Raw genomic sequence first — 26,520 nt, 5'->3', positions numbered from 1 at the left:
TACGTAAAAGAAAATCGAAGTACGATGGTAACGAACCATGGGGTTAGAAGCATCAAGTCCAGTAAGTTAGTAACAGAGGCATTGTTCGTATGATGGATTTTAGTATGACGCCATGGCCACCTGACGCTGATTGGCCACCGCCGCCCGCCAACCAAACATCATCAATTCCCCGCAACCCCGTGATTGGCATCGATCATGCTCTCGCAACAGGCGATAGCTGTGCAGATAACCTGATCAGTAGCTTCTATTCTATATATGTGGATTTTATGTGAATCTACCGCATTTCACGCTAGTGAACTCACACAATATCCAACCCAAACTTCTCGTTCAACACGGTCAGCGTCTCAGGGGAAACTCCCGGAACGCCATCGCCCGGTTCAACCATGACGGACCACCAGCCAGGTGAACCGGTTGCAGACAATTCCAGTGGATCGAACGTTGCATCTCCTCGATCCAGCACGGATTCTCGGTCTCCATCTACGCACAGCCAGTCTCTACGACTCTCGCACGTCTCTCCCAACCATCAGCACCGTCACAGCCTCAGTGAAAGTCTGCGCGGGGCTCCAAATTCCCCACGTAGCCGTCGGCAGCCGTCACTCACACAGGCTGCAATCCAGAGTCTGATCGACAACCCACCGGCTCCCAACCATGTAAACCCTGCCTTCGTAGGTCGCGACTGGAGGGGAATTTCGATCGGAGAGCTGGTTAGCCCGAACGATTTGAGGTTTGTGGAGATTGATACGGGCATTGAGGATGCGACTAATGTGAGTTGCGATGCATGAGCGAGAGTAAAGAAGTGAGATCGAGGTTTGACAACTATTAGGTCTTGATTGATTCCGATGCTCCTGTACTTCTGATTCGCGAGACTCCTGAACACAAGACTGCTGTCGGCACTTTCGATTACTCGGATCTAAATGCGTACCTTCTCCTCGCCGCGGGTCTGACACAACCCGATGAGCATACTCGTGCTTCTTATGATGAACTGGCCCGAAAGGCCAAGGAAGGAATCAAGATACCATTGAAAGATGTAAAGGACCTCGGCAGGAAAGAACCATTGACGACGCTTCCGGCGTCAGCCAGCGTGATGACGGCTGTAGAGACATTTGGAGGAGGCGTTCATCGGGTGGTTGTGGTCGACGAGCGTAGGCAAAATGAGGTAGTGGGCATTTTCAGCCAATTCAGACTGGTCAAGTTTCTGTGGGAAAATGGCCGCAGCTTTCCTGTGATTGATCAGCTGTATCCGCAGGCGCTGCGGGATTTGAAAATAGGATCTCTGGAGGTGATCTCCATCAAGTAGGTCTACTTCTCGATATACAGTTAGCCAGTCTAACGTGTGTATAGCGGAGACAAGCCTCTATCGGAGGCATTGCATCTCATGAACAATGAGGGCATCACGTCGGTCGCTGTGGTGGATAACCATACCAACGTGGTGGGCAATATATCCCTCACGGACGTTAAGGTATGAAATAGCCCTGGCTGGCGAAGAGACGGTAGGGCTAACCGAACGAACAGCTCCTGACGCGCTCATCGTCCCTTCCACTCCTCCACAATACATGTACTCATTTCATCTCCGTGATTCTGTCGACACGGGGTCTAGTGGATGGCAAGGATTCATTCCCAGTGTTTCATGTGAACCCCGGATCGACGTTGGCTCATACCGTTGCCAAGGTAGTAGCCACTAGATCCCACCGGTGAGTCTGCTGCATGACCCCTACGAAGCTAGCTCTTGTTAATTGACTGAGATAGACTATGGATCACCGATCCGTTGTCTCCTTCCTCGTCGGGACCACCGACTCCATCCCACTCGGCCGTGCATCTCCCTCTGCCTACTAACTCAGGGAACACGCATTCACCTCCGTCACCTACTCACGCGCCGTCCATCCCAGCTTCCGCTCTCCCGGGGGCACGGCTTTCTGGACGATTGGTTGGGGTGGTCAGCCTCACAGATATATTGAACCTGCACGCGCGGGCCAGCGGGCTAAGCCCGGCCGACCCCGCGGAAAGCCGTAGCCGGCGGCGACGCAGCAGCAGTTCGAGCCTCAGCGTGCGACGCAGTGGGGAGATAGGGCGAGAGTTATTCAGTCGGTAGCGCTGGATCGGTCGATTAGGACGAGGATCAAGGCACATCGACAACCACATTCGTTCTTTGGAAGACACTTACTAAATCCCTCTTCGATTTCCCGAAATGAATTACAGGCGTACATACGGAGTAGGGCTAGTGCATTGAGTTAGAAGAAACTCCAAATTCAAGAAATCCATACCTACAAACACACACATTCAGCGACCCACAATGCAATCCACAATATGAACCCTTAACGACTCAATGTCCGACTCTACCCATCCCAACCTGACTCAACCATGAACAGAATGATCGGCAAGAATCGGCCTGCCCGAAAGGGTCCCAAACGTCAAGCATGTTCCCTCCACCCCAATCAGATCCCGGAGTCCATCAGATACCATGGATCCAAGATCTGAAAACCCCCACCCACCGATCCCCCAAACAGCAACCTCAGTCTCCATTAGCACCCTGACCACCAGTATATCACAGCACGGCCTCACCAACTCAATTCCCAAAAGTCCCAGCTTACCCCCAACCAATCCAACAGCCAAAAATGAATGCCGAGATAACTCCACTCTGAAACCTAATCTCACCTGGCGACCGTGCTCCTCCACCCCAGCTTGGGGACCGAACTTTGCAATAAGAGAGATGTGAGTGGTCTGGGGAAGTGGCAAAGTGTGCTCGAGCCATGGGCTGGCGATTCGCGATGTGTTTCTGTTTCGGGCTAATGTTACTGTGGGGGGTAGGAGGGGCATGTGTACCGAAGTTATGAAGTATTAGTTCTATTTTGAAAGGACTCTTTTTTTTTTTTCTTTCCCTCTCCTCTTGAAACCTACCCCTCTATCATTCTCGGGTTTTTTTGGTTTTGAGATAGGGATCGCAATGATGCTGCTCGTGTTGGTCTGCGGGGTTATCAGTCCATTGCCCTCGGAAATTGGGGTAAGAAACGATAGTTCATTATTCCGCATAGTATATCCAATTGGAGATTAAATTCTTCAAATTAGTTCTTGCCTGGACTAGCCTAGCCTCCTACTATTAGTACAACTACTACTCTGTAGACAGCAAAGATCGACCTCTTTAACTTGAAACAAACTACTACACGACAGAAACCAAATCCCAAGCAAACGCCGACGAAAACACGCAGTAGAAACAGGGCAAGCTCCTAGTATCACCCCCGCAGACAACCAAAGTAGTGCATATAGCAGTATGTATGTACAGTACCAAGGAAACAAAAGTACCTCCAATAAACACAGCGTCCTATTCCATCCAAACCTCACCACACCCCCAATCTCCAACCCCACAGACAAATACATCCAACCTTTTACTACGGAGAAATAACCCTCCAACTCCTTCCCCCCTCTGTGGACGCATCCTGGCCCGGACCGTAATGTCTAGATGAGGTCTTTTTTTGTTCAGCTTGGGTTTGGGTTAGGTTGAAGGGCTATTTTCTAGCTGTGATCCTTGGATGGAGTGGTGGTGGTTATGGATGAGATGGAGCAGTAGCTTAGCTTAGCTACTACCTACCCTAGCTATCTATCTGTTTATTGCCTAGTACATACCTACCTACTTACCTACCGGTAGGTAGTTTCATAATTTGGAATTGAGGGACTTGGATAGCGACATACTCCAGTCTCTACCAGAGAGGTAAGTGGGCACGCGAACGTGAAGGAGAGTATATTACATAGTGGAAGTAACTAGTCGTAGGGGAAAGTATGTGGAGATGCAAGTGCAGGGAATACTGTTGCTTAACGTTACTATGAGGTACTTCCATCCTACCTACTTACCTACTGACCCAGTCATTAGTGGAGTTGATGGGGGTAAGGGTATATGATTAACCTTAGCTTTTTTAGGAGATTACCGTGGAGACCAAAGAAAGTAAGTAAAGGGAGAAAAAGTATGGAAGAGTACCGTCGATCCCAACCAGATACATAAATGCCGGTAGGAGTGGATAAGAGAGCTTTCTGACTTCTTTGAGTATACTTTATAGAATTCAGAGTTAACCCCAGGATCAAATACTTCGTCGCGAGCTAGCCAATAAGCGTCAGCCAAAGCTATCTAGTAGGAAAAACGGACATGTATATCCAATCCAATATTCACGGAGGATCGCGGCAACTTAGTTAATCCCCAATTAGAACCGCAAATCCCAATCCCAATCCCAATCTAAATGCAATCTAATTTATTAACGGAGAACAGAGCAGTCCTTCCTCCGTTTACTCCGTCTATTAAGTTATGTAAGTATGTATGCATGTACGGATACGACTAACAAAAGTGCACCTCTGAACCCAGGTGACAATTAACAATTGAATAGCAACCTATCATCAAAACTGCAACAACGGAGTTAAAACCCAAACCCCCGCCATTTCCTACTACAATTAGCCAGCCACAACATAACGTTAAAAAAATAAAAATAAGAAAAAAACCCGATCTAGGCCAATTACTAACCCCTTACCAACATCTCCCCCCTCTTCCCCCAAACAACGGGAACCCAATGAGCAAGCAGCGGCGTCGTACGAACAAACTTTCCCACTCAGTGGGGACCTAGGCCACTATTCCCGAAACAGGAATTCCCCCCCCTCCAACCTGGGAAGTGGGGGGATTAGAAAGTGGACTGTGAACGAGGGTCCAAAGTTGAGCTAAACCTATTCCGGGAGAGAACGAGAGGAGGACCCACAGGAGCTTTTCTTTTTTTTTTTTTTTCTTTTTTCTTTTTTTGCGAGTGGTCTGTGCGTAGGGTGAGGGTTCCGATCGGTTGGGATTGTTCTTCTTCCTCTTCGTTTTTCTTAGTTATGGAGTACTAGTGCTGGGTTAGTGTTGGTTAGTTGTGTTTCAGACCTTTTTAGTTTCTATCTACTCTGTATAGGTCAAGATGAGGGGGATGTTAGCGTGCGGGAATGGTTAATCTCGATCATTGACTTGGCTTGCATATTACTATTTACTTCGGTTTTAATTTTGGCTAACTTACCTACGGAGTACCTAAGTACCCTGTACTCCGTAAAGGTTATGAATGGAGAACTAACTTGACTACTGATAGGAACTACGGTAAGACGAATATTAATAGACCTAAGGGTAAAAATGGAGTCTTTTATTTTTTTTTTTTTTTCTTCCTCTTTCACCCTTTTGTCTCTGAAGAGCAGCAGCAAACCGTGAAAAGAAATCTCAAAACCTTGCTGGAAATCTGGCTGTTTTCGGTATATACCTCTCTGATCTAGGCTTTTGGCTAGTGGAATGCCACAGGCATGTGGTTACACATCCCCTCTGAAGGAAAGAAATTCTCGTCCAAAGTTAGGTTAATTTGCTTGATCGGTGACAGTTAATGAGACATTCCTGGCCCCGGTGTGCTGGCTTGACTGTTTGCGGCGTTTTCTTGGCGAGGAGTGGAGCTGGCTGTAACCTTGTTGTTCCTGTTTCTGTTTCTTAGCTGTTTATTTTTATTTTATTTTGAATTCTTCGATTGGGGACTTTTTTTTCTTTTTCTTGGGTTTTTTCACTTTTGTGGAGATGTTTCAAAAGTATAGGGAAAAAGCTTAGAAGGGTTCAGATGTTTTGAATGAAGTTTTTCATTTCTCATTATTGTACATGCCCATTGGAACGCCATTCATCCCGGGGTATTGCCCTGACTGGTCCAGCGCAACTTCAACTATTAGACACAAAAAAAAAAAACAAAGCTGTAGATGAGTAAAAATAATTAAAAGCAAGAAAAAAAAAAAGGATGAAAGGCCCCCAAAAGCTACCAGTGTAGTAATGCAAGGATCATCATCGAAGCAAGACAAGGAAAATGAAAATATAAGAGTTTAAAAAAAAAAAAACCGCAGCTAGCTAAAAGACAAGACATGCGGATGCGAGGATCATGCACCGACGAGCCAGTCGTCCATTTGGACCACCTCGTCCGGCTTCCATTCGGTTTCCGGATGGTGCAGGGTGTTGTCGAACGAGGGGATGGTTGGGTGACTACCCAAGGAGAAAGAGAGGCCCTGGAAGTCGACGAAGTCCTGGTCCAGGAACGGCTGCGAGAAGGAGACGCAGTCTGATTCCTTGGTGTCCAGGGTGTCGAAGGCAACGTCACTGTGTTTGGCAGTGGAGGTGGGCGAGTGGGGCGTGCTGGGGGTGGGGCAGAGATCGGGAGTCGGTAGGGTCGTTGGCAAGGTTTCACTGGGAAGACCGTCGATGCGAGTCTCCACCCTCGGCGTGTTCTCGACGGAGGGAGTGTGAGACGGCATCCGTTGGAAAGGCGTTTGCCCTGGTTCGGAGCGGTTGCGACTGTGTTGAGGGGTGGGAGTCGGTCGGTATGCGGCACTGGAAGGGATCGCGTGCACGGGAATAACCGGTGCAGAACCCAGACGGTCTCGGAATTGGCGCACAGGCATGTTCATGTCCCCAGGGTTAAACCCAGCCCAAGGCGATCGAACGTGCTGCGGGCCGATGTGTGCGGGCCATGTGGGGGTCGAATGATGAGCAATGTAGGATGGCATTGGACCCGACGAGGCGGGCACCACGTTAGGATGGAATGAGGAGGGGGAATGTGAGTTTCCTTCGTACGAAGGCGACATCACGTAGCTTTGGTTGCCGGTCATGGCCATAGGACTGGTGATCGGACTCCCACGCATGCCCTCGGAGAAGGAGCTGCGAATGCTCGACAGGTCCAAGCTCATTTTGCGGACCCCGTCCATGGGGCCGCGCTGCGCCATCATGGAGGCACGACGATGCTGCAGGCCGGGTCGCATGGCCAACGTAGCGAGGAGGTTTTGCTGGAATTGGTTGTTGATTTGCATGTTCTGAGCTTCCAGCATGCGTTGTAGTTTCTCCTTGTAGCGGTCATCTACTTCTTCGTACATGGCCTCTTTTTCGACAATTTCCCGGGTAATCAGGAGAGCTTTGCCAGTCCGTTGCTTGTGCAGCTGAGACGCACGGTTGGCAGATTCTAGACGGGCATCGAGGCTCCGATCTTTCCGCCGAGAGGCAGCAATGAATGCTCTGGTCCCATTAGCCGAGTCCCTCTTGGGAGGAAGAGGGAAAGAGACCTACCGTTCTTGGTTTTCCTCACGAGTACGAGGGTTTGGTGAGATCTCAAACTCAACGGGAGAAGCCATTGCGGCGATAAGTCTGGAATGGCCGGGCTATTGAAAGGTGGATCGAGAAGGGAGTCATATACATATACGTATAGGTACACGGGGATTCCGAAACGAAAAGAAAAAAGAAAAGGCAGGTACGATGATATAAGTATAAACAGGACTATCTCATTTGGCAACGAGGCGGGGGGCAACGAGGGAGGAAGTAATCTGAGGAAGTAGTATTTTAAATATGTAGTAGTGGATGAGGGGGCTTTTGGTCGTCCACAAAAATCCCCCTATTAACTTTTGCAGTGCAGCTGTCAAGTATCCATTAGCACCCAGAGGGGGCCTAGGCGAGCCACTCACTTGGAGCAAGTTCAACTTCGGATCCTCGACCTAGGGCCGGTCAAAGTCTGGCTGCCGGCCGTTCCGTGGATCCTATTCCGTGCAAAGTTCTCGCACTGTTGGCGCTGCGTACTCAGTAGTAGAAGGCTTAACCTTGGGTCGGTTCCGCTCGAGAAGAGGAGGTCTTTTGGGAATTTCAGAAAGTGAAGAGAAAAGTACAAAACAAACTCGAAGCGAAGCGGGCATTTACGCAGTACCGGAACCATTTTCCAGGATAGGAGGCAAATTACATTACACTAGCAATATGGGCTGTTTTTGTGATTGTTTTTTTCTTTTTCTTTTTCTCTTCCTTTTTCTTTTTTTTTTAATTTCAAATTTACTTCCCCACGATAAGGAAAAAGACGCTAAAGTAACACTATAGTGAGAAGTTCGAAACATGTTCAAAGTCTAGACCAAATGGGGAGGTTCGCCCTACATGAGAGTCCCTCAGTCGATCTTCTACCAATGTTATGGAGCATCTCCAGTCTCAAATTCCACCAGATTTGGCAGTTAACCCCTGCAGTAGTAGGCACAAATTGTCCGACACAACAACGGTCGCCAGTTTCATCCCAGTAAACTGGGGAAAAGCAAAGTATGAGCCAAGAAAGTATGCGCCTCCCCCAGATTGACTTTGTTTTCCACCACGGCCTGTTGGTCAACGGCTGTAAAGAAAAAAAAAAATTTCCGCCCGGGGTTTGCCTGCCCTAAGGACTGGGGATGGGACGTCCATTGGTAGAGTGTAACCAGAGACCAAGTTTCTATCAGTAAACTTTGTGAAGTTGGATGGGCAAGAAGGCGCTGTGATTGATCGCACGGACCATCTGTCCCCGAGCCAGATGGCGAAGTTGTCCTGAGTTACTTAGCCTAACAATTTTACTTCGGGGCCTCTCGGTGATCTCCCTCTCCCCACTCTCACGATGGGGGAAAAGGTCCCAGGATCCCCATGTGACTGGGTCCGGGTCTCTCAGAGGCCAGATTGGGCAATTTCATGTTGAACCCATCTCGATCGGCGGGGGAGGGTTTACGGGGGGACATGACAAATTAGAGATGCTGACGAGATGCCGCTAAGATACTGCTAATCGGTCAGCGATCCGATTCAATCAACGAACAAGAGGATGACGAATCCCTTACAGCATCGCACTAAAAGGATTTCATAGCCTCACTATTGCTTATCAGAGGATTTTTTCTGTCACTGATTCTGACCCTTGAGTTGAGGCGGGAAGGCAGTCACGTTGCACTCTTAGTTAATGTTTGAATTAGGGCTAGCCTGCTGCATGAAAGCCGCGTGCACCTGCAGGAACCCTAACAAACAGTCATTCCAGGTTTCAGCACGGAGTACCGTAGGAATGGAAGGCAAGAAAATTGTCACCTTCTTCCGTTGGTCCTCGGTTATTACCTACCTACAGGTCAAGGTACGAGATGCAAACCACAGGTACCCCCTCAATAAATCCCACTACCATGGCTGTGCGACCGGATGATCTTCCACAATATTCTCTTGGCGACCTTTTGAGCCTGTCCAGAGGAGAAAGAAAACCTAGAGTCAGTTGGGACTATGGTTCCTCGCTATGACCGCTCATCGCACCCCAAAGAGGAAATTCCTAGTCGACTACTCAGGGTCGGGGAGACTCCCGACAGATGGGTCGAGCCCACCTTTTGCCATCTTCCAGCGTCAATAGTTAAGCAGAGAATCAGATCATATCATTCACACATAATTACTTTTTATGAGGGGGAAAGGATTATCGTTACTTAACTCGGTTAGTATTCGGCCGGACGCCACACGGATGACGCCACTCCGCCGATTGTACGACTTGTGTTACTGTATATGGACAGCACTTACTCGACCCCGTACAAGCAAGAGACTGGAAATGATGGTGTATTAAAGAAAGAAGGTACAAATACAAAAAAAAAAAAAAAAAAAAAAAAAAAGAAAAAAAAAAAAAAAAAAAAAAAAAAAAAAAAAAAGGTACCCTAAGTCTATCTATATGGGTGAGGGGCTTTTTTTATCTCAGGCTACTCAACCACAGGTAGACGGCGTCGCGTGCCTTGCACATCCTACAATGTCCTCCACGTTGAACTCTGGATGGAGGAGAACCAAGGGAGAAAATGCATGTACCTTTCAAGATAAAATAAAATAAAAGTAAAATAAATCAAAGATATACTGTAGAGAGTATGAGTCCATCCCCCCTGACCCAAGGCGACTTTTTCCCAAACAGGCATCAGATATCAACTCACGGATCAGTTGCTTTTTCTACTCAAATAACGCTGCAAGAGGACCCAATCAATCTCACAAACTTAATTCACCAAATATCGCTCATCAAAATGGCATCAGAAAGTTGGTCAGGTATAGACAAGAATGTAGGCTGGAGAACTGAACAACACGGACAGAACTAAGGAGAAACGAACCAAGTTCGCCCTCACCTCTCGAATGTATTCTCTCTCTAAGCAATTCCCAACGAAGGCACCATTCCCTGTTCCTCCTTTTGTTCGTTGCCCACCCGGTACGAAACCTTGAACCGCATCTTAATCGAATTACCCTTGCCCGATTCCACGCCACTCACCAACATTTCCTGCTGGACTCCGTTCACCTGGAGAGGTGCAATATCTCGCCCTGATTGGGGCCGAAGCTGCAAATTGTATGCCTGTTCTTGCATTAGCCCCTGAACTTTGAACTTTATACATTCACCGCGATAACTAACCTTCTCCACAGCAACTTGGAAATGCAACTCGCTTAGTGGCTGGTTGGTGCCATTGGAAAACAAGGCCACCATGTGAATCTGCCGGGCCTGCTGGGGTTGCCGCCGCGCCACGAATTCCACCCGCAACGACGAGTTCAACACCTGCACACGATTCGTGGTTGGGAGAGTGTTACTTTCTGGGAGAGAGGACGTGAAATCCCACTCGTCCTCCTCGGCCGCTTTCGTGTTGCCAGCTGGGGGCTGCGACGAACTGGCTCCTGCCAGATCGAGGAGGGAAGGCCCAGCTGATGCGGGCTGTTGACTGGAGACTCCCGAAGGGAACGGACTTGGGTGTCGGGAGCTGGCAGATACCAGCGAGGCGAAAGGGTCGGACGGAGGTGGAGTAGCTGTGGTGCTCTGTGGCCGCATCGCTGCGGGTGCAGGCGAAGATGATTGAGATGCAGGGCGGGATGAATTCAACGAAGATAGGATATCATAATTGGGTTTGAATGCCGAAGGGGCCTGCTGTACGGGAGGTGTAGAAGAAGGTATTGGGGTCACTAAATTCAGTCAGCAACAGGTCTAGGCTCCCTGGAAAACACTACCCACCAGGTCCAGGTCCAGGTCCTAGGGAGATGCCTCCAGTGGGGGCTGGTTCGTCTATTGAGAGGCCAAGTAGATCATTCTCGAGAGAACTGCCGCCCGCCGGTTGCGAGGCATTGCCGTTTGAGCTCGGCTCTGGATCGAAATCGATGAGGGACAATTCATTGTTCGCGTTTTTCGAAACACCGGTCGTTGTTCCTAGAGTGCCCTTTGGAATCTTCGATGCAGCCTCCAAATCGCCCTTCTTGACAAGTTTGTACCGTTCAATGGTGCGGTGTATGCTGTCGTTGATTTCCAACAATTTGTGAACAGCCTCTGGATCGTCGGACTCCTCCTCGCACATTTTCTGAATCTTAGGGTGGGCACTTTGTAAAGCATTGGCAAGCTCCTAAGCGGTCGACGGTTAGCGGCAGCCTCCACACAGCCAGTGATGAACCTACCTCGAACACATCACCTTCTGCAATTCGTTCTCCTGGCTGCTGGCTCTGTAACATCTCCTCCAGGATCTTGGCCTTCTGTTGCACTTTAGCGACCTCCTCTGCCGCCTTAGCCCGGTAGTCGGTTTTGTGTCGATTGTCATATCCGGCCATCACCTTCATCAATCGGTTCGCTTCTTGTAAATCTGCCGGTGTGCCTCGACGAATTAATTCCTGGAGCTTCGCCGACTGAGCCTCTCTCTCTTCTTCCTCCATCTCCTCAGCGGAGCGAAGATTCTGGGAATGTCAGCTAGCTATCCTAAAACTAAGCCCGAAAGAAGGACATACGTCACTGGGATTCAGAACTGCAGCATCCTCGTTTCGAATTTCAGGGAAGACGTAGCCCTTATAGAGCAGAAGGCGGTGCATGTCCCGAATATGTCCCAAATCCTCCTTGTATCTCGACGTCTGACAGATAGTCTGCCTCCATTCCTCAATCGACTCCAGAATACGATGTTGAACTCTCGAGGGGCGCAACGCCGGCCTCTCGGGAAACCGTCGGACGAGCTCATTCAGAAACTCCTTGGTGCTGATTTGAAGGTGGAAAGGGTATCCGCAATTCTTAACACAGATGTCAAGGAGCTATACTAGGTCAGCCCCGCACTAGCTTCTCCCAAGATCGGTAAACCTACAGCCAACGCCAGTAAGGAGACATTTTGGTTCCGGGAGTTGATTAGACGGACAATCTCCAGTGCTGCTTCACGGGGACTGTAGAACGTAAGAATGCGCCATCCTACTGGATCGACTGCGACTCACGCATTGCCTTTCTTGGAGTTGATCAAGTCCGCGACTTCGAGGTTCAGGGCAAGATTGGGTTCGTAGTGAGAGATATCGCAAGCATGACCTAGTGGATACGCACAAGATGAGTTAGAATATATTCTTGCTACTAAAGCAGTTGGGGGTTTGGTAACATACGAATAGCTCGTTGCAGCGGAGTTAGGCCTAGGTCAGCGTAGGCACCAAAGCGGTCCCTAGCTGCCATTCGTGCTGATGCGGCTTCCAGGGTGGTGACGGAAAAGGTGACGGACGAGAATTAGAGCCCCTATGGACAATGTCCGACCGGGGCGCAGGGGCAGGGACAAAGGAAAGAAGGCGAAGTGATAGGGAAAGAAAGATAGTTGCTGGCCAAAGCAAGTTGCGGGCCCGGCGTCACATAAACTCTAGTTGGGTTGAGCTCCACGTGTTGGCGCTTCCGTCACCGTCGTTGCCCCGTCTGGTCCTTCGATGAGCATGAACTACTCATAAAAATATACTAGTCCTCAGGAACCATTTCACCACTCCCTCAACCTCTGCATAACAGCTCTTGTTTTCTGAACTCTAGGGATTAGGAATACCGGATTTGTTATTTTAGCCTGCCTTACATCATGGTCCGACACAAGAAAGACAATTACTCCCGCGGAGGCAAGAAATTTTCCTCGACACCCCGCCCACGCCCAGTGCCCCGCGGCGATGGCGAGTCCTCCGACAGACTTCCTTTCAAAGCAGCCTGTTGGGATCTGGGCCACTGCGATCCGAAGCGATGCTCGGGCAAGCGATTAATGCATCTGGGATTGATGCGAGAGCTAGGTATTGGACAAAAGTATCCAGGTGTCGTCGTTTCGTACGTAACCTTTTTTGTATCCTCTTAGTGTCATCAAATATCGCATCTGTTTGCTTGCTACTATTAGTAGATTAACAAGGTGACTACAGTCCGAATGCGAAGAAAATCATCTCCCCCGCGGACCGAGACATACTAGAACAATATGGCGCCGCAGTAGTGGAATGCTCGTGGGTAAGGCTGAAGGAAGTGCCTTTCTCTCGCATAGGAGGAAAATGTGAACGACTTCGTATGCTTCTCTTCAAAGCTGCTCTAATAGGCTTCATTGATTTACATACTGATAAACCCAGTACCCTATCTCGTTGCAGCAAACACAGTCAACTACGGACGGCCATGGCGGTTAAACTGTGTCGAAGCCCTGGCGGCCTGTTTCTGTATTTGCGGCCACGAAGACTGGGCTAGAGAGGTTCTCAAACATTTCAGTTACGGCGAGGCTTTCCTCGATATCAACTCGAAACTCCTTAAGCGATATGCCGCATGCGCCACAGAAGAAGACGTTAAACGGACCGAGGAAGAATGGCTGGCTAAGATTGAGAAAGAATACGAAGACAGTCGTGTCGAAGGTGCCGATGATATGTGGACAGTGGGAAATACGAACCGGAGGGCAGACGATTCTGATTCCGATGATGATAAGGACAGTGAAGATGGTGAAGATGGTGACCAAGATAAAGAAAAGAATGATGAAGAGGAAGAGCCGGAAGAAGAAAAAGACCCTTTCGCCATCTCAGATGACTCCGAAGAAGAAGAGCAGATGGCCGAAATCCGCCGCAAAATTCTCAACTCCAAGTCTTTCCAGAATCCTACTGTTCCCGACAAGCCACAACCTGAGAAGATCACACGTCCAGATACAGGGCCTGTTGAAGACTCCGACGCCGAGTCCGGGTCGGCGGATGGGAGTGACGACGAAGCGTTTGACAATATCATTGATGCGACGCCGGTGACGGATCGGACAGGTATCATTGCTGCTACCCGGAAAAAGGGGAACGACACCCTCAGTGCGTCATTTTCTCGAACGGTGATTAGTGCTCCTAAGAGGTGGTAGTTTTCTTGTCCAATCTTATCTTGTGTCTTGCATGCTTTTCTTCCAACACTTTTTGAAATTCCGAGGGAAGCAGAAACAGTCGCGTATTGGCAAAAGGACAATTCATATGATGTACAGATTTATGAAATATGAGGTTGATGAAATAAAAGTTACATAAAGATATTTTTACAATTTTTTGTCCGTCAGCCTTACTAAGGCCATGGGTCAAGAAGCTGGGTGGCTGTACCTTCGAGACCGGACCAATGGGGCAGAACAATGAAGGGCGAACTCTTCGATTCCCATGATCTGCACCGCCTACACCTTCTCTTCTTCGCCCTGCAACACGACGGTGATGCCAAATGACAACAAACAGAACTCGCGGGACAAGAAGTAAGGGGCAAATGGGAAACATCTACATAGTAGCAGCAGGACTGTTCACTGGCCAGCGTCACTGAAGACCCACGTTCCTGCAGCATTACGTCTAAACTTGACTTTCGCGGGCGTTGGTTCGATCACCTTCAAAGCTGTGCCTTAAGGTGGTCAGGCGCCGAGAAAAACCGAGAAATCTGATAGGGTCACAAGCAACCCAATGCTGACTTGGTTGTACCGGGCGCCAAGCGATGAGCCATCACTCGCTGGACTATACGACAGACGACCTCTTTCATTCGCAGTCACAGCGAATCTTTTACCCACTAAAGAAAGCCCGCCCTGACCGTCAGTTCGCCTGACTGTTCCTGATGATAATGACTCAAATTAATTTGCCGTCAAACCAAACGGGAAGGGTCACTGCCCCGTGGCTCAGAACCAATACGATGATGAGGTCTATGCGAAGATCAGGAGGACTATCAGCCTTACACATATATGCTGGATGATATAAGACTAGACAGTGGAAAACTACCGCAATTATCTCCGGGCTTATTTTGTGAACTACTTGTCTCTGTTTCGGTTTTTCTCAGTGCAGATCACTTTGGAGTCACTTAAATTATCAACTATCATCGCTCGGTTGAACGCTATACCTTTTTCCTCTACTTTAACGCCAAAAGATCTTTTGAGACAACATCAGGATGACTTCACCGAAAGCTCAAACAAAGCATCCCCCCGTTATCCAGAAGCTCGAACGCTTAGGAGACCGCTCGTGGAGGAGAGATTCGATGCTATACTCCCTGACCTCCTTCCTATGGAAGCAGCCTTCGCTGCAAGCAGTAGATACCCGCCATCATACCGTGTGGTTGTTCGATAATACCGCTTATCTACGCGCGACCCCCGTTGCTAAGGGGCAGAAGGAATCGTGGCACGCGGAAGTCGTGGCTTGCGTTTTTCGAAGGGACAGCCGGAAGGATATGAGTAAGATCGTTGCCATGATTGCGGACCTCATTGGCCTCGACGGAGAAATAGGCACTGAAAGGGAGATACGTCACCAAATAGCGCGACGGTTACAACCTTTCCTATATCACGTTATGCCTGCACATTTGATGATGCTCGAGATTCCTCAACCGAATAGCACTACAATCATCCAGCAACTTGGTCCCACAAACAGCAATGGCATCAGCAGTCAGGTGGTGAATATGGGAGGCGGTCGCATTGCAGATGGGAATATTGTGCGCTCGTATCTCCGTGGCTCGAGAGGCAATATCGCAATGCAAACCTACTTCGCTGGCCCGAAAGGTTGGCTCGTGATATCGGACATCGACGATACCATCAAGTATACCAAAACCTCCGAGTCTACTGGAATTCTTCGAACAACCTTTGTCGAAGAGCCGAGGCCTATTGCTGGAATGCCTGAGCTGTATTCTCACATGCACAGGGAACTTGCACCAGCATGGTTCTATGTATCTGCTTCGCCGTACAACCTATATCCATTCTTGCGAACGTTTATTCATACGCATTTCAATCCTGGGACCCTAATTCTCAGAGATTCCTCATGGCTGGATGTCAGTGAACTGGTCAAGTCATTCACAGTAAATACCATGGAATACAAGGTAAAACAAATCGAGAAAGTTCGACGCCAGTTCCCTCAGCGAGAAGTCATTTGTATCGGCGACTCAACACAACAGGATCCGGAAGCATACGCGGAGATCTATAAGAGGCACCCGCACTGGATCCGTGCTATTTGGATCAGGAAAGTCACTGATGTCCCACATCTAGAAGATCAAAATTCTCCGGAGAGGTTCGAGGCAGCTTTCGAGGATGTTCCCGACCGAGTATGGAAGGTGTTTGAACAACCTGAAGCAGTGTTCGACTTCGTGGGTAATTTGAACGTTAACACTACCACGCATTCCTCTCACGAGACGCATTAACCGCAAGGATTTATTCACAATAACTGGTTTATCCTGCATGGTGTGTTGCAACTTTCCGGCGAAGTATAAAAGGTTGTTGCTGATATAAGCGGAAGGAGACCCTCGTTACGTCAACATGAGATTATCTGCAGCGATTTCCCCACAGCTCTCACTCTGAACTTTACTACCAAACAAGCTGCTCTCATTAGAGAGTTGCGAAACTGACTTCATGGGACGGTCATAACCGTTTTCAACGACCCTGTGGTGCACAATACTGCAACTGAGGGTCGAAGCCTGTGTTGGCGGGTTATATACTCGTTGCCCCGGCCTAGGTTATAGTCTTCATCTAGAGTAGAGCACACACCGACACCGTATCACACATATGCTATACACTAAACCATAATGAAGCCAGCGAAGCCCTTTTCTACCACAATGGACGAGCAGACGTTCGTCCCGAAGACTATGAGAGCCCTATATCACCGACCGGCTTCTACTGCCATCACCGATCAGACAGCTTTGGATGCGCCCAGGGTGGATTCGGGGATTATCTTCGACACGGACTTCCCAGTACCGAAGCCAGCAGCAAATCAGTACCTCATTAAGATTCAAACAGCTGCTTTCTCTCATGACGGACTAAGACTCGCTCGAAGCCTTCATCCGTCGAAATCAATCCCTCAGATTCCCCTGCACAACTATTGTGGCATAGTCATCAGCACTCCCACCGAAGATCACGATAAACCAGATGGCCCAAAATTCAAAGTCGCCGACACTGTCTTTGGGCTCATTAGCAACACCCGCGACGGCGCCGCGGCAGACTATATAGTCGCAACCGAAGATGAGATCGCGTTGAAGCCGAAGAACATCAGCGCCGCCGAGGCATCTACCATCCCTGGACCTGCTCTCACAGCATGGCAGGCTTTGTTCACATACGGGGGCCTCGACCCCAGCGACGCGCGTCGTAAGCTGCGCGTTCTGGTGACTAACGCCCGTGACAACGAAGTCGCTGCCCAGGCGCTCCAACTGCTTCGGGCTCGATCTCTATTTCCACACCACCGGCCATGGATCTGCACCACCTGCTCATGCCCGGAACACGACGACTTTCTGCGCGATCATGTCAAAGTGGACGAGGTTATCGACGCCGCGCTCCCCTTACCACAAGACTTCGATCTCGCCGAGATTTTCCGCAAGAACAAATGGGATCCAGTCGACGTCATCCTCGACTGCGCCGGAGAACAGATGTTCAGCCTCGCCCACTCATCCGACGTCGTCAAAAACAACGGTGTCGTCCTGACCGCCGTAGATGACACAGCAGTACAGCCCCAAAATGCTGACAGGGAAGCCCAGACCCAGAAACACGGCCTGTTCAGTCGATTCGTTGCCTTGAAACCGGACGGTAAAGCCCTAGCTCGTATTGCAGAACTGGTCGAAGAGGGTTCCATCCGTGGCCGGGTCCAGAGTATCGTGGATCTGGCCCATGGGGTGGATGTCCTAGCGGCTGAGGCAGCTGGCGCCGGTGGAGGCAGGAGAGGAGGAATGATGGTCTTCCGGGTGAATATTTGATGTCTCTATTATTTCTCTGTCTCATATTTTCGTATAGTTCTTTTACTTGTTTGGTCACATTCAGTATGTAGAATCATTTCATAGCATCGAGCGGCATTTAGTTGAATTTTCTGATTCTCATGTAGAATGCTACACTGTTAACTTCATAAATCGTAGCCTAGACTCAAACCGTAATCTACGACTTATTCCAACTTAAACACACATAACCAGAGACGTAGAAAACAAACCCTAAACATGATTTATATCAATAATACTCACATTTAATAACAACATACCAGAACATAGAGGAAACAGTTCCCAAACCACAGCCACATACACGAAAGAAGAAAGAGGAAAATAGTCAAGTTCAAGCATACACGCCTCAAGAGAACGATATAGTCAATACTTTCCTTCCATGAACCTGGTATACACAAGGGAAAAGGTAGGTAGTAAAAGAGGGAGTAAGACACTGATCCTCAGATCAGAGAAAGAGAGATATGAAACGACAGCCATCAATGAATAGACATCATAAAGAAAAGAAGTTAATTGATTGATTCATTAGATGGGCGAAAATCGGTAAATAAAGTAAGTTCGTAGACAAGAAGGGTAAAAAGAAACATGAAAAACAGGACGGAAAACAAGGGAAATCATGAAGACACTGTTCCAGCCTATTCTCCTACTTTATCCCTTTTGTCTGTTGCTCTTTCGTTTTTCAAATCCCTTGAGCCGCAAACCAGTTGGGCTTCGTTTTTATATCAATCGGGATATAGAATGCGGGTCTGGTGAAAGATGATGGCATGGTTGGTTGTGTTTTTCCCTTTCTCTTGTGCTTTTTCTGGTTCTCTTTGTCCATGAGTTTGGCTTGTGTTGATGGCTAGGTATGCTTCGTGCGCGGTTCTATGGTATACACATGCCCTTATCATCTGAACAGAAAGGATATGCTGGTAATGCTAACGTGGTCCACGGGAAAGAAAGACAAGAACAAGCAGACAAGAACAGATCGATGGAGATCAGATAAATCGAACATTTCGTAGAATAATGCATTGGACCGTATTCGACGGCTGAATCATATCAAGTCACTTCGCCCAATTCCAACCGCATGCCGGAAACTACTGCTAAGTAGCCAAAATAGCAAAGGAAAAGAAGAACTCCTGCTGAAATTTTCTGGGAGAGGGATCTGGGGGAATAAGGAAGATGGACGGAGAAGGCAAAGGGTGGAAGGACATAGGAGGGTGATAGATGTAAGCTCCTAAAGTAGGGAATCGAGTCTAGTAAAAACGCTCAAACATGCTGCAACAATCTGTGAAGTTTTCGTTAGTGGTTGCAAATCAATACTCTGCAGAAGGAAAACGAGCATACCTCCAACTGAAGCTCTCTGTCCTTAGCCTTGTTCACCTCTTCGTTGATTGCCCCCGCCAAATTAGCCCCAATTGCCTGCGAGCCACCCGCCCGCCGGGCAAATGGCCACTGGGAATACTCTGCCAGTAGCTCATCCACCTGCGCAAAGGCTCTCTCCCGAGCCTCGTGGCTCATTGTGACCAGAGCGTTTTCCAGTACATTCGCCGCGTAAGCTGCGCATACCATCGTGATCGTCCGCAGATAGCGGAACTCGGAGTCCTCGGGAAGCCACTGGTTGGACGGGAGAATCACTGTTCGATTACTGCACACATTGCGCACCCGACGGTGGAGGTCGTCTTTCGCGCCGCCGTCGGCGACAGGATGTGTAGCCATGTCAAAGAGGAGGAAGTTGCGTTTCTCGGTACGAAGAATGCCCTTGTCGACAAGGCCCTTCGCCAGGCGTTCGCGCACTTGCTTCAACTGGTAGCCAATCTTCATCAAATTCCATGTTTCACCTGCCATGCGTCCCCCGTTAGTACCCTGGGCCTTCTCCATCATCGAACATAGAGAGCATCGGGTCGTACGTACCACTCATGAGGTCAATCCAGGAGTTCACGCTCATCTTCTCGCTCGACTTCATCATCTTCAACGCCTCGTCCAGCAAGACCTCCCCAGTCAATGTATCGTCGACGACTTCAATCACACGATCGGCCAGGGGAAAGCGCCGTCGAGAAGAATCCTTCTGCATGCTAATCCGGCCGCGGAGGGCCAATTCAATCACAATACACCCTCTCAAGGCGTACGAAATGTTCTCGTTCCAGAAAGACAGATAACCCTATAGATTCCCCGAACCGGTGTCAGCATTCAGATTGGGTATCGCAACGCGCCATTCCCCTGCGTAAACGAGGTAGACGAGGGCGGAAAACCAACCTGTTTATCTTTCAACCCCAGCAGTAAAACTTCCTCCATCAGCGTCAGCTTGGGCTGCTTGCTTCGTTCCTCGGTCTCGCTGAGGTCTCTGGGGTCGAATGCGATCTTGTGACCATTCTCGGTACTGGTGAAAGACGTCTCGGGAATACGGTTATCCAAGGAAGAGCCATTTCTGGAGATCGGAGAGGAGACTCTGCTGTCATCGTTCTCGTCTGCGCCAGCGACTCGACCGCCACCTCTTCGGCGAGTCAAGCCCCCGGCTGAGGCCATGAGGAGATAGGGGATCGGAGTTCGGGAGCGGAAAGGAGAGCGAAAGAACGGTCGGGAAGAATGTCAGGAACCGAAATCTATACCGCTATGACCTGCGACATAGACCGTTTACCAGTTCTTTGAAGGTAACGTGGTTGACGGGTGAGGAAAGAATACCCCGAAAGTTTGCTGAGCGGGAAATTGTCAGGGGGGAGGGGAGGAGTGGGAGGAAGAAGACGAGGAGGAAGAAGGACACGAGGCGGAGAGTGTGCAACTGGAACTGTCCCGAAACGGTCGATCGATAGGAATTAATTCAGGCTGACCAGATAGAATCCCTTGCGCCAAACAGACACCAGAATAAAAACCCCAATAGTGTTTTGGAGTTAAAAAGAAATTCTCGATTGATATTAAGTTACGCCCATTCCAACTTTTGTTCCTCCCTTAGCGTCAATGCTTCTCCGGTGACGGACCACAAAAAACATGTCATAATTTATCTAACTGGAGAGACCCATAAATAGTCCAATCTCTATAGAAAGCATTCTCTCTCTCTCGCGCGTGCGCGCGCAAATATTCTCCCATTGAATAAACCATGACACATATAAAGAGAAGACCATTGCACTAGAGGCTTTCTTTCCTATCCTTTTATATATGCCTTAACTTAATGTTTTATTTTGTTCTTGTCGACTTGTTCCGCTCCACGTCATCCTCTGTGAAGGTTGTCAAAGCAACCCGGTTTCAGAGCCTCCCTTAAATCGTCTTAATTTCAAGACGGTATATACAACATGTTCAATGCATCTTGAGACCCGCGTCAATTCGACCACCGACCATATAATACTAATCCTACATGCTAGGGCGGTTGGTATCAGAATACTGGCGCATAACGAGGTCAACCAGAGACCCAGTAGCAACCCACTCCAGAAGTAATCAATCAAACTGCATTCAAGATGATATACACGATATAGTAGGGTGAAACAACACTGGCATGTATCAGCATACAAGTAGCGTTTCCACGCTGAGACCCCATGTAGATGCACGCCACCATCCCCTTGTTTTCTATCTAACCCGCAAAATCATTCAGACCTTCGTATTACATAATTTAGTGGGCTGCGATACCAGTTAGTCGGGGATAACTCATACACGTTGGCATTGTGGAAGCAAGATAGAACTTACCATCGGGCTGAGCAAGGATGTACTCAACAGCCTTGTCAACTGTAGCGAAAGATGAGTATATGGACAATCACCGCATTCTGCCCGTCAATGGGCCTCATTCAGATAAGACTTACCACTGTGAATGGCATCGGCATCCTTGTCGGGGATTTCAATGCTGAATTCCTGTTCGACGGAAAAATATCAGTATTCAACTCAAGGCCGGTATAATAGTAAATATGCTATATCCATACCTCCTCAATGGCCATCACAACCTCAACAGTATCCAAGCTGTCAAGTCCAAGGTCGTTTGCGAAGTGGGAGGAGCCGTTGATCTGATAGATTCAATCCCTTAGTTCACCGTTCTGTGTGCGGGTCTGAACTGGTCCGTCAAGCGCCCGGAGACGATGAATGTTAACTAACCTTGCTGGCATCGGAAACCTGTACAGTAATGAGATATATTAGCCATTGTTCAAGTTTCCCGTAGATGATTCCGGGATGGTCTTCGTTTCCGAGGCGGGAAAGTAACCCGACGTACTTTGTCAAAGTTCTTCAGGAGGTTGACTATCCGACCCTCAGCTTCCTTCTTGTCAAGACCGGCAGGAGCGGAGTAAAGACGGACGCCCTGGTAGGCAAAACGAGGAGCGAATTGAGCGGCAGGAGCGCTGCGGATCTGGAAGGTAGCCGGGGCCCTGACGGCACGAGGCACGGAGGCCCTCAAAGAGCGGACAACAGCGGAACGGAACATTATGTCGGTTGAAGAGGAAGTGAAAGAAAGGCGCAATTGCCTGGGAATAAAGTATAAAGAGAAAGGGCGGGCGGTGGTGACGAGAAAGTAGAGTCGGGAGTGGTAGGAAAGATGACTTTGGAGAATGGAGTTTCTGAAGTTCTGCTTTGGTGTTGCGGCTCGGGGGAAGCAAAAACCTGCGGCCGGCCAATCACGGGGCGGCAGAAAGAAATGACCTAAGCCGCCGGCAAACCACCAAAAGCGACTTTCGTGAACCTCTCCCAGTTGTCCTGTTCCCACTTTGACCCCCCCAATTGATTCCCCTCACCACTCTATTCCTCTTCTCCAGTTCGCTATCTCATCCCCCGCCATGGCCTCCTCGAAGTCGGTCGCGAGGCTGGTCGCCTACCGCCGGCCTACGCCTTCTCTGTTGACCTCTTCTTTCCGTCCCTTGGGTTCAACCGCAAACTTCTCTTCCTCGGTGTGCCGGGCTGCTACCCCAGCTGGTCCCCCTCCATCCGGTTTCCGTCTGGCTCCCCCCAAGAAATGGGACGAGACCACCGAGTCCTCCTTGGACAAGGCCAGCAAATACTTCCTCATGTCTGAGATTTTCCGCGGCATGTACGTCGTGTTGGAGCAGTTCTTCAGACCACCGTAAGTCGCCCTCTCCCGCGCATTATCATGATATTCCAGATGCCTAGGACCAATTGGTATCCCTTACGACCATCTACACCTGCAGTGTATCCTGGAAGCATGATGGGACAAGCTAGTTGCGATTCTCGATCGGTCGAATAGCTTAACTGATGTGATATCATAATCCAGTTACACTATCTTCTACCCCTTCGAGAAAGGTCCTATTTCTCCTCGTTTCCGTGGCGAACACGCCCTGCGCCGCTACCCTACCGGTGAGGAGCGTTGCATTGCTTGCAAGCTTTGCGAAGCTATCTGCCCTGCTCAGGCTATCACCATCGAGGCCGAGGAACGTGAGGACGGAAGCCGTCGGACGACCCGTTATGATATTGATATGACCAAGTGCATCTACTGTGGTTACTGCCAGGAGAGCTGCCCCGTTGATGCCATTGTTGAGAGTAAGCACCAGCCATCCCAGGATTATAGCTCTCGAATACCGTAACTGACATGCTGCGACACAGCTGCTAATGCTGAATATGCTACCGAGACCCGTGAGGAGCTGCTGTACAACAAGGAGAAGCTCCTGGCCAACGGTGACAAGTGGGAGCCTGAAATTGCTGCCGCTGCCAGAGCTGACGCCCCCTACCGTTAAAACAATACCGGCTGCTTTCATATCCCAAGGGCACTCTTGAATCAGGTGTCACATCACGTAAATCCACTTTAGAAGATGGGTTCAAAAGAATACTATCATAAAAATCATATAAGGGAAAGACAAAACTTTTCCTTGAGAGGATATCCAAGGGTCGACACCCTCATCTTCCCACTTTGTACATATCTAACGCTTAGCCTGCTTTATTACCAGATGTACTAGTCGGGTTCACAGGGGATCCCAGTCACTAGAATTCCGGCTCTGTTCTTTTATTGTCTTGATGTTGGAGGGAAATCCCGCATGGCTTGTTCTTGTTTTCTATACTGTTTTTGTTAGGGAATAAATCCGAGAATACTTCATTTTCCTTTGTTTCAAATCTTTAAGGGCCCCTACAAACGAGATGAGATAAAACCAAGAAAACTCCTTTGAAATTTATGAATATCAACAGGTGAATCGCTGCCTATGCACATATGCACAAATAACAAGATAACCCCCCAAAGAAGCCCAAACACCAGTTCCCACAATCCTCGATTTTCTTTTAGCTTTTGATCACTTTTGTTCTCCGCAGAGCAAGTGCTCATCATGAAGGGCTGCTGCGGAAGGATATCTTTCTTTTTAGATACATAAGTTGGTATTACATACTAGTCACTGTTCATTTCTTTCCACCGGATTTGCCCTTGAAGCTTCCCTCGAAGCCGGGTCTAGCTTTTTTCTTGCCTGCGGCGGGTTTCTTGCCCTTGTTGCCCTTGTTGCCCTTTTCTTCACGGCGTTTCCGGAGATTGTCTTCACGCTTTTGTTGCTTCATTTCCTTACCCTTGCGGACGGTCTCTATGCGCTCCTTCCATTCACGCTCGGACTTCTTCTTAGCGGATTCCTTGCGCTTAAGAGCCTTCTTCAGCAGTGAAGTATCATCCCGTACTCGTTCACCATGAGCGCGCTTCTTAGCGTTCAGCCACATGTCTTTCTCTTCGAGCTCAGCACGCTTCTCGTCGTCCATACTTTCCAGTCGGGCCTTCTTGGCCTCAACGGCTTTCAGGGCTGAAGCGGGGTCATGGGGGCCATGGCGCTTAGGCTGTTCGCGCACATTGTTCAGACTAGGATCAGCAGCCTGGCCGTCGGCGAAGACGACACGGCCAAAGGAGTAATTGGCGGCGCTAGAGCCCACCGACTCAGCTGGGGAGCGTGGCGAGGCAAGAAGAGAGCCCGAGCCACCTGGGGAGAAGCGGCGGGCCAATGCCTCGTCCTTCAGCCGTTGCTCTTCCTCCTTGGCCTTCTGTCGTAGCTCTTTCTTGTGCGCCTTGCGTTGTTCTGCCTTCTGTCTACGGGCCTCAATCAGCTCTTGGCGGTTTCTGGCGGGCTTGCCGTTCAGCCCGTCTGCGTGACGAGCTGCGCGGAGCTCATCAAGGCGCTTTTGTAGTCGTTGCTTCAGCTCTTCGGGTGTGGACTTGAGGGGCTTTTGATCGGATGATGAGCCCTTAGAGGCATCGTTAGGAACAGAAGGTGGGACAATAGAAGATATCGAAGAGGCGCCAGATTGAAGGGCGGAGGCATCGAAGCTAGGGGAGTTGGGGGTAGAAGAAGAGGAAGACTGTTCTGTTTGCTCTGGGTTAAACTCCAGAGCGAGACCTTCGGTTTCTTCTTCATCAGCGTCGTCATCATTATCGTCATCCTTTACAGGCGGCTTTTCTTGCTTCTTATTCTTATCATTGGCAGGCTTTGACTCTGGCGTCTGTGCAGCATCAGCAACAGGGGTCTTAGCCTCTTTCTCTTGCTGCTCTTTCAGCTTTTCCTTCTTTGTGGCTTCTTTAGCCTTCCTCTTCTCTTTTTGTTGCTCCTTCTTCTGTGCCTTTTTCTCTTCCTTTAGTTTCTTACGAGCTTCCGCCTCTTCCGACTTCGCCGGATCTTCGGATTGCTTCTGTTTCTTTGCCGCATCAGCCCGCTTTAGGCCTTCCTTAGGCATTTCTGAGCCGAGCTCTTCATCCTCAGATGATGCGGTCTCATTTTGACCCTCTTCTTGACGCTTGCGTTTCCGGGCGTTCTCTTCCATTACGTCTTTAGCAGTCTTCGCGGCATCGGGATCCAATTTCGCCCGTTTCGCCTCACGAGCTTCCTCTTTCGTCTGCTTCTTGCGTTGCCATTGGTCCTATGAAGGATATGGGTTGTCAGCCACACCTGGCGCAGAACAAGCCGGAGACCGTGGGGAAAACGGGACAAAAAGCATCAAAGACAGCAGGCTGTAGAATCACATACACTACCATCCTCCCCATAATAGTATTTCGCCGGGATCAACGACAAAAGGCCATCAAAAGCCTGGGCGTGGCTACGCAACCGTTCCTGTAGAGCCAAAAAAAATTTCCCGATCGTCAATTTTCAATTCTAGGATCGGTATGCAATACCACAAGAATCATAGACGAACAAGGGGAAGCAAGCCCACATACCTCGATATCATCCATTTTTCCCACTTGAATCGGAGATTCACAACAGCTCCGTTCCAGGTATTATGTAGGATTGGGTGATAGTCACCTGGAAGTTGAGGGGGGTTTTTTCGAAGTATGGACGCGATACTCTCGAAAAAATTGGGTGGGCGGTTCGAAATCTTGGCGTTCTTTTTCTCCGCTTGCTTTTTGCTGGTTGTTCACCGCCTGCCACATCGTGGGATTGCTGACTTATCATATCGATTATTCTAACTTTATTTTTGTTCAAGTATTCAGTTTAACTTCTCGCTAATAAATAAGAATGTACTAATCTAAGCTGGTCGATGAAAGAGATATTTTAGTCTGTCACTAGACGTTCTCCTACTATTACAGCATTTCTTCGTATGACACAGTGTACTTCACTCCAATATCAAGCTGATTGACCGCCCTACACCAGATGTCATTATTCTATTATGTTATACATGACAACCTAACAATAGGTCGAGAGTAAATGCCTTATTGATCCGACTCTTCCTTACTGAGATAAAAAAGAGCAAAAAGACATTCTACCTTTTAGTTCAACACAAATCCATGACGCAATTGGTATCCCGCTATAAATTCAATTCAATCCAATCCAGTCTTAGGATGCATACGCCTCCAAAGCGACAACACCCTGCTGTACCTTCCACACCTTAGCCAGTAAAGGATGTGGTGACATATATTTAGGAAAAGCCTTTCTCATATTCTGTACGCATTTCC

The 26,520-nt window shown here is 49.0% G+C and overlaps 10 protein-coding genes across 10 annotated transcripts; 4 read left to right on the top strand and 6 right to left on the bottom strand.

Annotated features, from left to right (window-relative positions):
• The first annotated feature begins 134 nt into the window (after positions 1–134).
• BDV38DRAFT_176608 (uncharacterized protein) lies at positions 135–2,221 on the top strand. Its single transcript, XM_032052009.1, has 5 exons — positions 135–764; positions 824–1,293; positions 1,342–1,459; positions 1,513–1,691; positions 1,747–2,221. The coding sequence occupies exons 1-5, from the start codon at positions 384–386 to the stop codon at positions 2,087–2,089; spliced, it is 1,491 nt and encodes a 496-aa protein (XP_031918048.1). The 5' UTR covers positions 135–383; the 3' UTR covers positions 2,090–2,221.
• BDV38DRAFT_176609 (uncharacterized protein) lies at positions 2,222–2,945 on the bottom strand. Its single transcript, XM_032052010.1, has one exon. It carries the CDS (start codon positions 2,812–2,814, stop codon positions 2,353–2,355), a length of 462 nt encoding a protein of 153 aa, XP_031918047.1. The 5' UTR covers positions 2,815–2,945; the 3' UTR covers positions 2,222–2,352.
• A 2,910-nt stretch (positions 2,946–5,855) lies between these two features.
• Positions 5,856–7,748, bottom strand: BDV38DRAFT_236782 (uncharacterized protein). The gene is made up of 2 exons (XM_032053505.1): positions 7,082–7,748; positions 5,856–7,030 (listed from the first exon to the last, which is right to left on the bottom strand). Exons 1-2 carry the CDS (start codon positions 7,144–7,146, stop codon positions 5,905–5,907), a joined length of 1,191 nt encoding a protein of 396 aa, XP_031918046.1. The 5' UTR covers positions 7,147–7,748; the 3' UTR covers positions 5,856–5,904.
• Positions 7,749–9,818: 2,070 nt separating this feature from the next.
• On the bottom strand, positions 9,819–12,418 carry BDV38DRAFT_176394 (VHS domain protein). Its single transcript, XM_032052006.1, has 8 exons — positions 12,161–12,418; positions 12,002–12,089; positions 11,878–11,953; positions 11,534–11,827; positions 11,210–11,482; positions 10,776–11,157; positions 10,188–10,726; positions 9,819–10,130 (listed from the first exon to the last, which is right to left on the bottom strand). The coding sequence occupies exons 1-8, from the start codon at positions 12,225–12,227 to the stop codon at positions 9,930–9,932; spliced, it is 1,920 nt and encodes a 639-aa protein (XP_031918045.1). The 5' UTR covers positions 12,228–12,418; the 3' UTR covers positions 9,819–9,929.
• A 191-nt stretch (positions 12,419–12,609) lies between these two features.
• BDV38DRAFT_278767 (ribosome biogenesis TSR3 family protein) lies at positions 12,610–13,884 on the top strand (the record flags this gene model as incomplete). Its single annotated transcript, XM_032058826.1, has 3 exons — positions 12,610–12,845; positions 12,935–13,071; positions 13,133–13,884. 3 exons carry the CDS (start codon positions 12,610–12,612, stop codon positions 13,882–13,884), a joined length of 1,125 nt encoding a protein of 374 aa, XP_031918044.1.
• Positions 13,885–14,927: 1,043 nt separating this feature from the next.
• On the top strand, positions 14,928–17,699 carry BDV38DRAFT_268238 (uncharacterized protein; the record flags this gene model as incomplete). Its single annotated transcript, XM_032056736.1, has 3 exons — positions 14,928–15,842; positions 15,918–16,106; positions 16,548–17,699. 3 exons carry the CDS (start codon positions 14,928–14,930, stop codon positions 17,697–17,699), a joined length of 2,256 nt encoding a protein of 751 aa, XP_031918043.1.
• A 1,065-nt stretch (positions 17,700–18,764) lies between these two features.
• On the bottom strand, positions 18,765–20,362 carry BDV38DRAFT_176375 (GOLPH3/VPS74 family protein). Its single transcript, XM_032052005.1, has 4 exons — positions 19,947–20,362; positions 19,605–19,851; positions 19,038–19,531; positions 18,765–18,978 (listed from the first exon to the last, which is right to left on the bottom strand). Exons 1-4 carry the CDS (start codon positions 20,214–20,216, stop codon positions 18,928–18,930), a joined length of 1,062 nt encoding a protein of 353 aa, XP_031918042.1. The 5' UTR covers positions 20,217–20,362; the 3' UTR covers positions 18,765–18,927.
• Positions 20,363–20,612: 250 nt separating this feature from the next.
• Positions 20,613–22,187, bottom strand: acpA (acyl carrier protein). Its single transcript, XM_032053504.1, has 6 exons — positions 21,880–22,187; positions 21,765–21,782; positions 21,596–21,676; positions 21,479–21,527; positions 21,366–21,404; positions 20,613–21,299 (listed from the first exon to the last, which is right to left on the bottom strand). Exons 1-6 carry the CDS (start codon positions 22,087–22,089, stop codon positions 21,292–21,294), a joined length of 405 nt encoding a protein of 134 aa, XP_031918041.1. The 5' UTR covers positions 22,090–22,187; the 3' UTR covers positions 20,613–21,291.
• A 170-nt stretch (positions 22,188–22,357) lies between these two features.
• BDV38DRAFT_236762 (NuoI/complex I 23 kDa subunit family protein) lies at positions 22,358–23,794 on the top strand. The gene is made up of 3 exons (XM_032053503.1): positions 22,358–22,722; positions 22,891–23,156; positions 23,220–23,794. Exons 1-3 carry the CDS (start codon positions 22,439–22,441, stop codon positions 23,348–23,350), a joined length of 681 nt encoding a protein of 226 aa, XP_031918040.1. The 5' UTR covers positions 22,358–22,438; the 3' UTR covers positions 23,351–23,794.
• On the bottom strand, positions 23,795–25,902 carry BDV38DRAFT_236758 (putative 60S ribosome biogenesis protein Rrp14). Its single transcript, XM_032053502.1, has 3 exons — positions 25,786–25,902; positions 25,598–25,681; positions 23,795–25,490 (listed from the first exon to the last, which is right to left on the bottom strand). The coding sequence occupies exons 1-3, from the start codon at positions 25,798–25,800 to the stop codon at positions 24,000–24,002; spliced, it is 1,590 nt and encodes a 529-aa protein (XP_031918039.1). The 5' UTR covers positions 25,801–25,902; the 3' UTR covers positions 23,795–23,999.
• Positions 25,903–26,520: the final 618 nt, after the last annotated feature.

This window comes from Aspergillus pseudotamarii (assembly GCF_009193445.1).
Source record: "Aspergillus pseudotamarii strain CBS 117625 unplaced genomic scaffold BDV38scaffold_6, whole genome shotgun sequence".
In the NCBI taxonomy this organism is placed as follows: Eukaryota; Fungi; Ascomycota; class Eurotiomycetes; order Eurotiales; family Aspergillaceae; genus Aspergillus; species Aspergillus pseudotamarii.
This window is presented reverse-complemented; position numbering and strand designations above follow the sequence as displayed.

Coding starts and splice junctions, on each gene's coding strand:
- BDV38DRAFT_176608 (XM_032052009.1), top strand. CDS start 384: ATGACGGACCACCAGCCAGGTGAACCGGTTGCAGACAATTCCAGTGGA. Junction 765..823: donor GCATTGAGGATGCGACTAAT/GTGAGTTGCGAT, acceptor GACAACTATTAG/GTCTTGATTGATTCCGATGC. Junction 1,692..1,746: donor GTAGCCACTAGATCCCACCG/GTGAGTCTGCTG, acceptor TGACTGAGATAG/ACTATGGATCACCGATCCGT.
- BDV38DRAFT_176609 (XM_032052010.1), bottom strand. CDS start 2,814: ATGCCCCTCCTACCCCCCACAGTAACATTAGCCCGAAACAGAAACACA.
- BDV38DRAFT_236782 (XM_032053505.1), bottom strand. CDS start 7,146: ATGGCTTCTCCCGTTGAGTTTGAGATCTCACCAAACCCTCGTACTCGT. Junction 7,031..7,081: donor CGTGAGGAAAACCAAGAACG/GTAGGTCTCTTT, acceptor TAATGGGACCAG/AGCATTCATTGCTGCCTCTC.
- BDV38DRAFT_176394 (XM_032052006.1), bottom strand. CDS start 12,227: ATGGCAGCTAGGGACCGCTTTGGTGCCTACGCTGACCTAGGCCTAACT. Junction 12,090..12,160: donor TCCGCTGCAACGAGCTATTC/GTATGTTACCAA, acceptor CGTATCCACTAG/GTCATGCTTGCGATATCTCT. Junction 11,483..11,533: donor CAGTTCTGAATCCCAGTGAC/GTATGTCCTTCT, acceptor TGACATTCCCAG/AATCTTCGCTCCGCTGAGGA.
- BDV38DRAFT_176375 (XM_032052005.1), bottom strand. CDS start 20,216: ATGGCCTCAGCCGGGGGCTTGACTCGCCGAAGAGGTGGCGGTCGAGTC. Junction 19,532..19,604: donor CTGGATTGACCTCATGAGTG/GTACGTACGACC, acceptor GACGCATGGCAG/GTGAAACATGGAATTTGATG. Junction 18,979..19,037: donor ACAGAGAGCTTCAGTTGGAG/GTATGCTCGTTT, acceptor AAAACTTCACAG/ATTGTTGCAGCATGTTTGAG.
- acpA (XM_032053504.1), bottom strand. CDS start 22,089: ATGTTCCGTTCCGCTGTTGTCCGCTCTTTGAGGGCCTCCGTGCCTCGT. Junction 21,528..21,595: donor TTGTGATGGCCATTGAGGAG/GTATGGATATAG, acceptor TCCGTCGAACAG/GAATTCAGCATTGAAATCCC. Junction 21,405..21,478: donor TGCCGATGCCATTCACAGTG/GTAAGTCTTATC, acceptor CTTTCGCTACAG/TTGACAAGGCTGTTGAGTAC.
- BDV38DRAFT_236762 (XM_032053503.1), top strand. CDS start 22,439: ATGGCCTCCTCGAAGTCGGTCGCGAGGCTGGTCGCCTACCGCCGGCCT. Junction 22,723..22,890: donor GAGCAGTTCTTCAGACCACC/GTAAGTCGCCCT, acceptor ATCATAATCCAG/TTACACTATCTTCTACCCCT. Junction 23,157..23,219: donor CGTTGATGCCATTGTTGAGA/GTAAGCACCAGC, acceptor GCTGCGACACAG/CTGCTAATGCTGAATATGCT.
- BDV38DRAFT_236758 (XM_032053502.1), bottom strand. Junction 25,491..25,597: donor ATTATGGGGAGGATGGTAGT/GTATGTGATTCT, acceptor TATCCTTCATAG/GACCAATGGCAACGCAAGAA.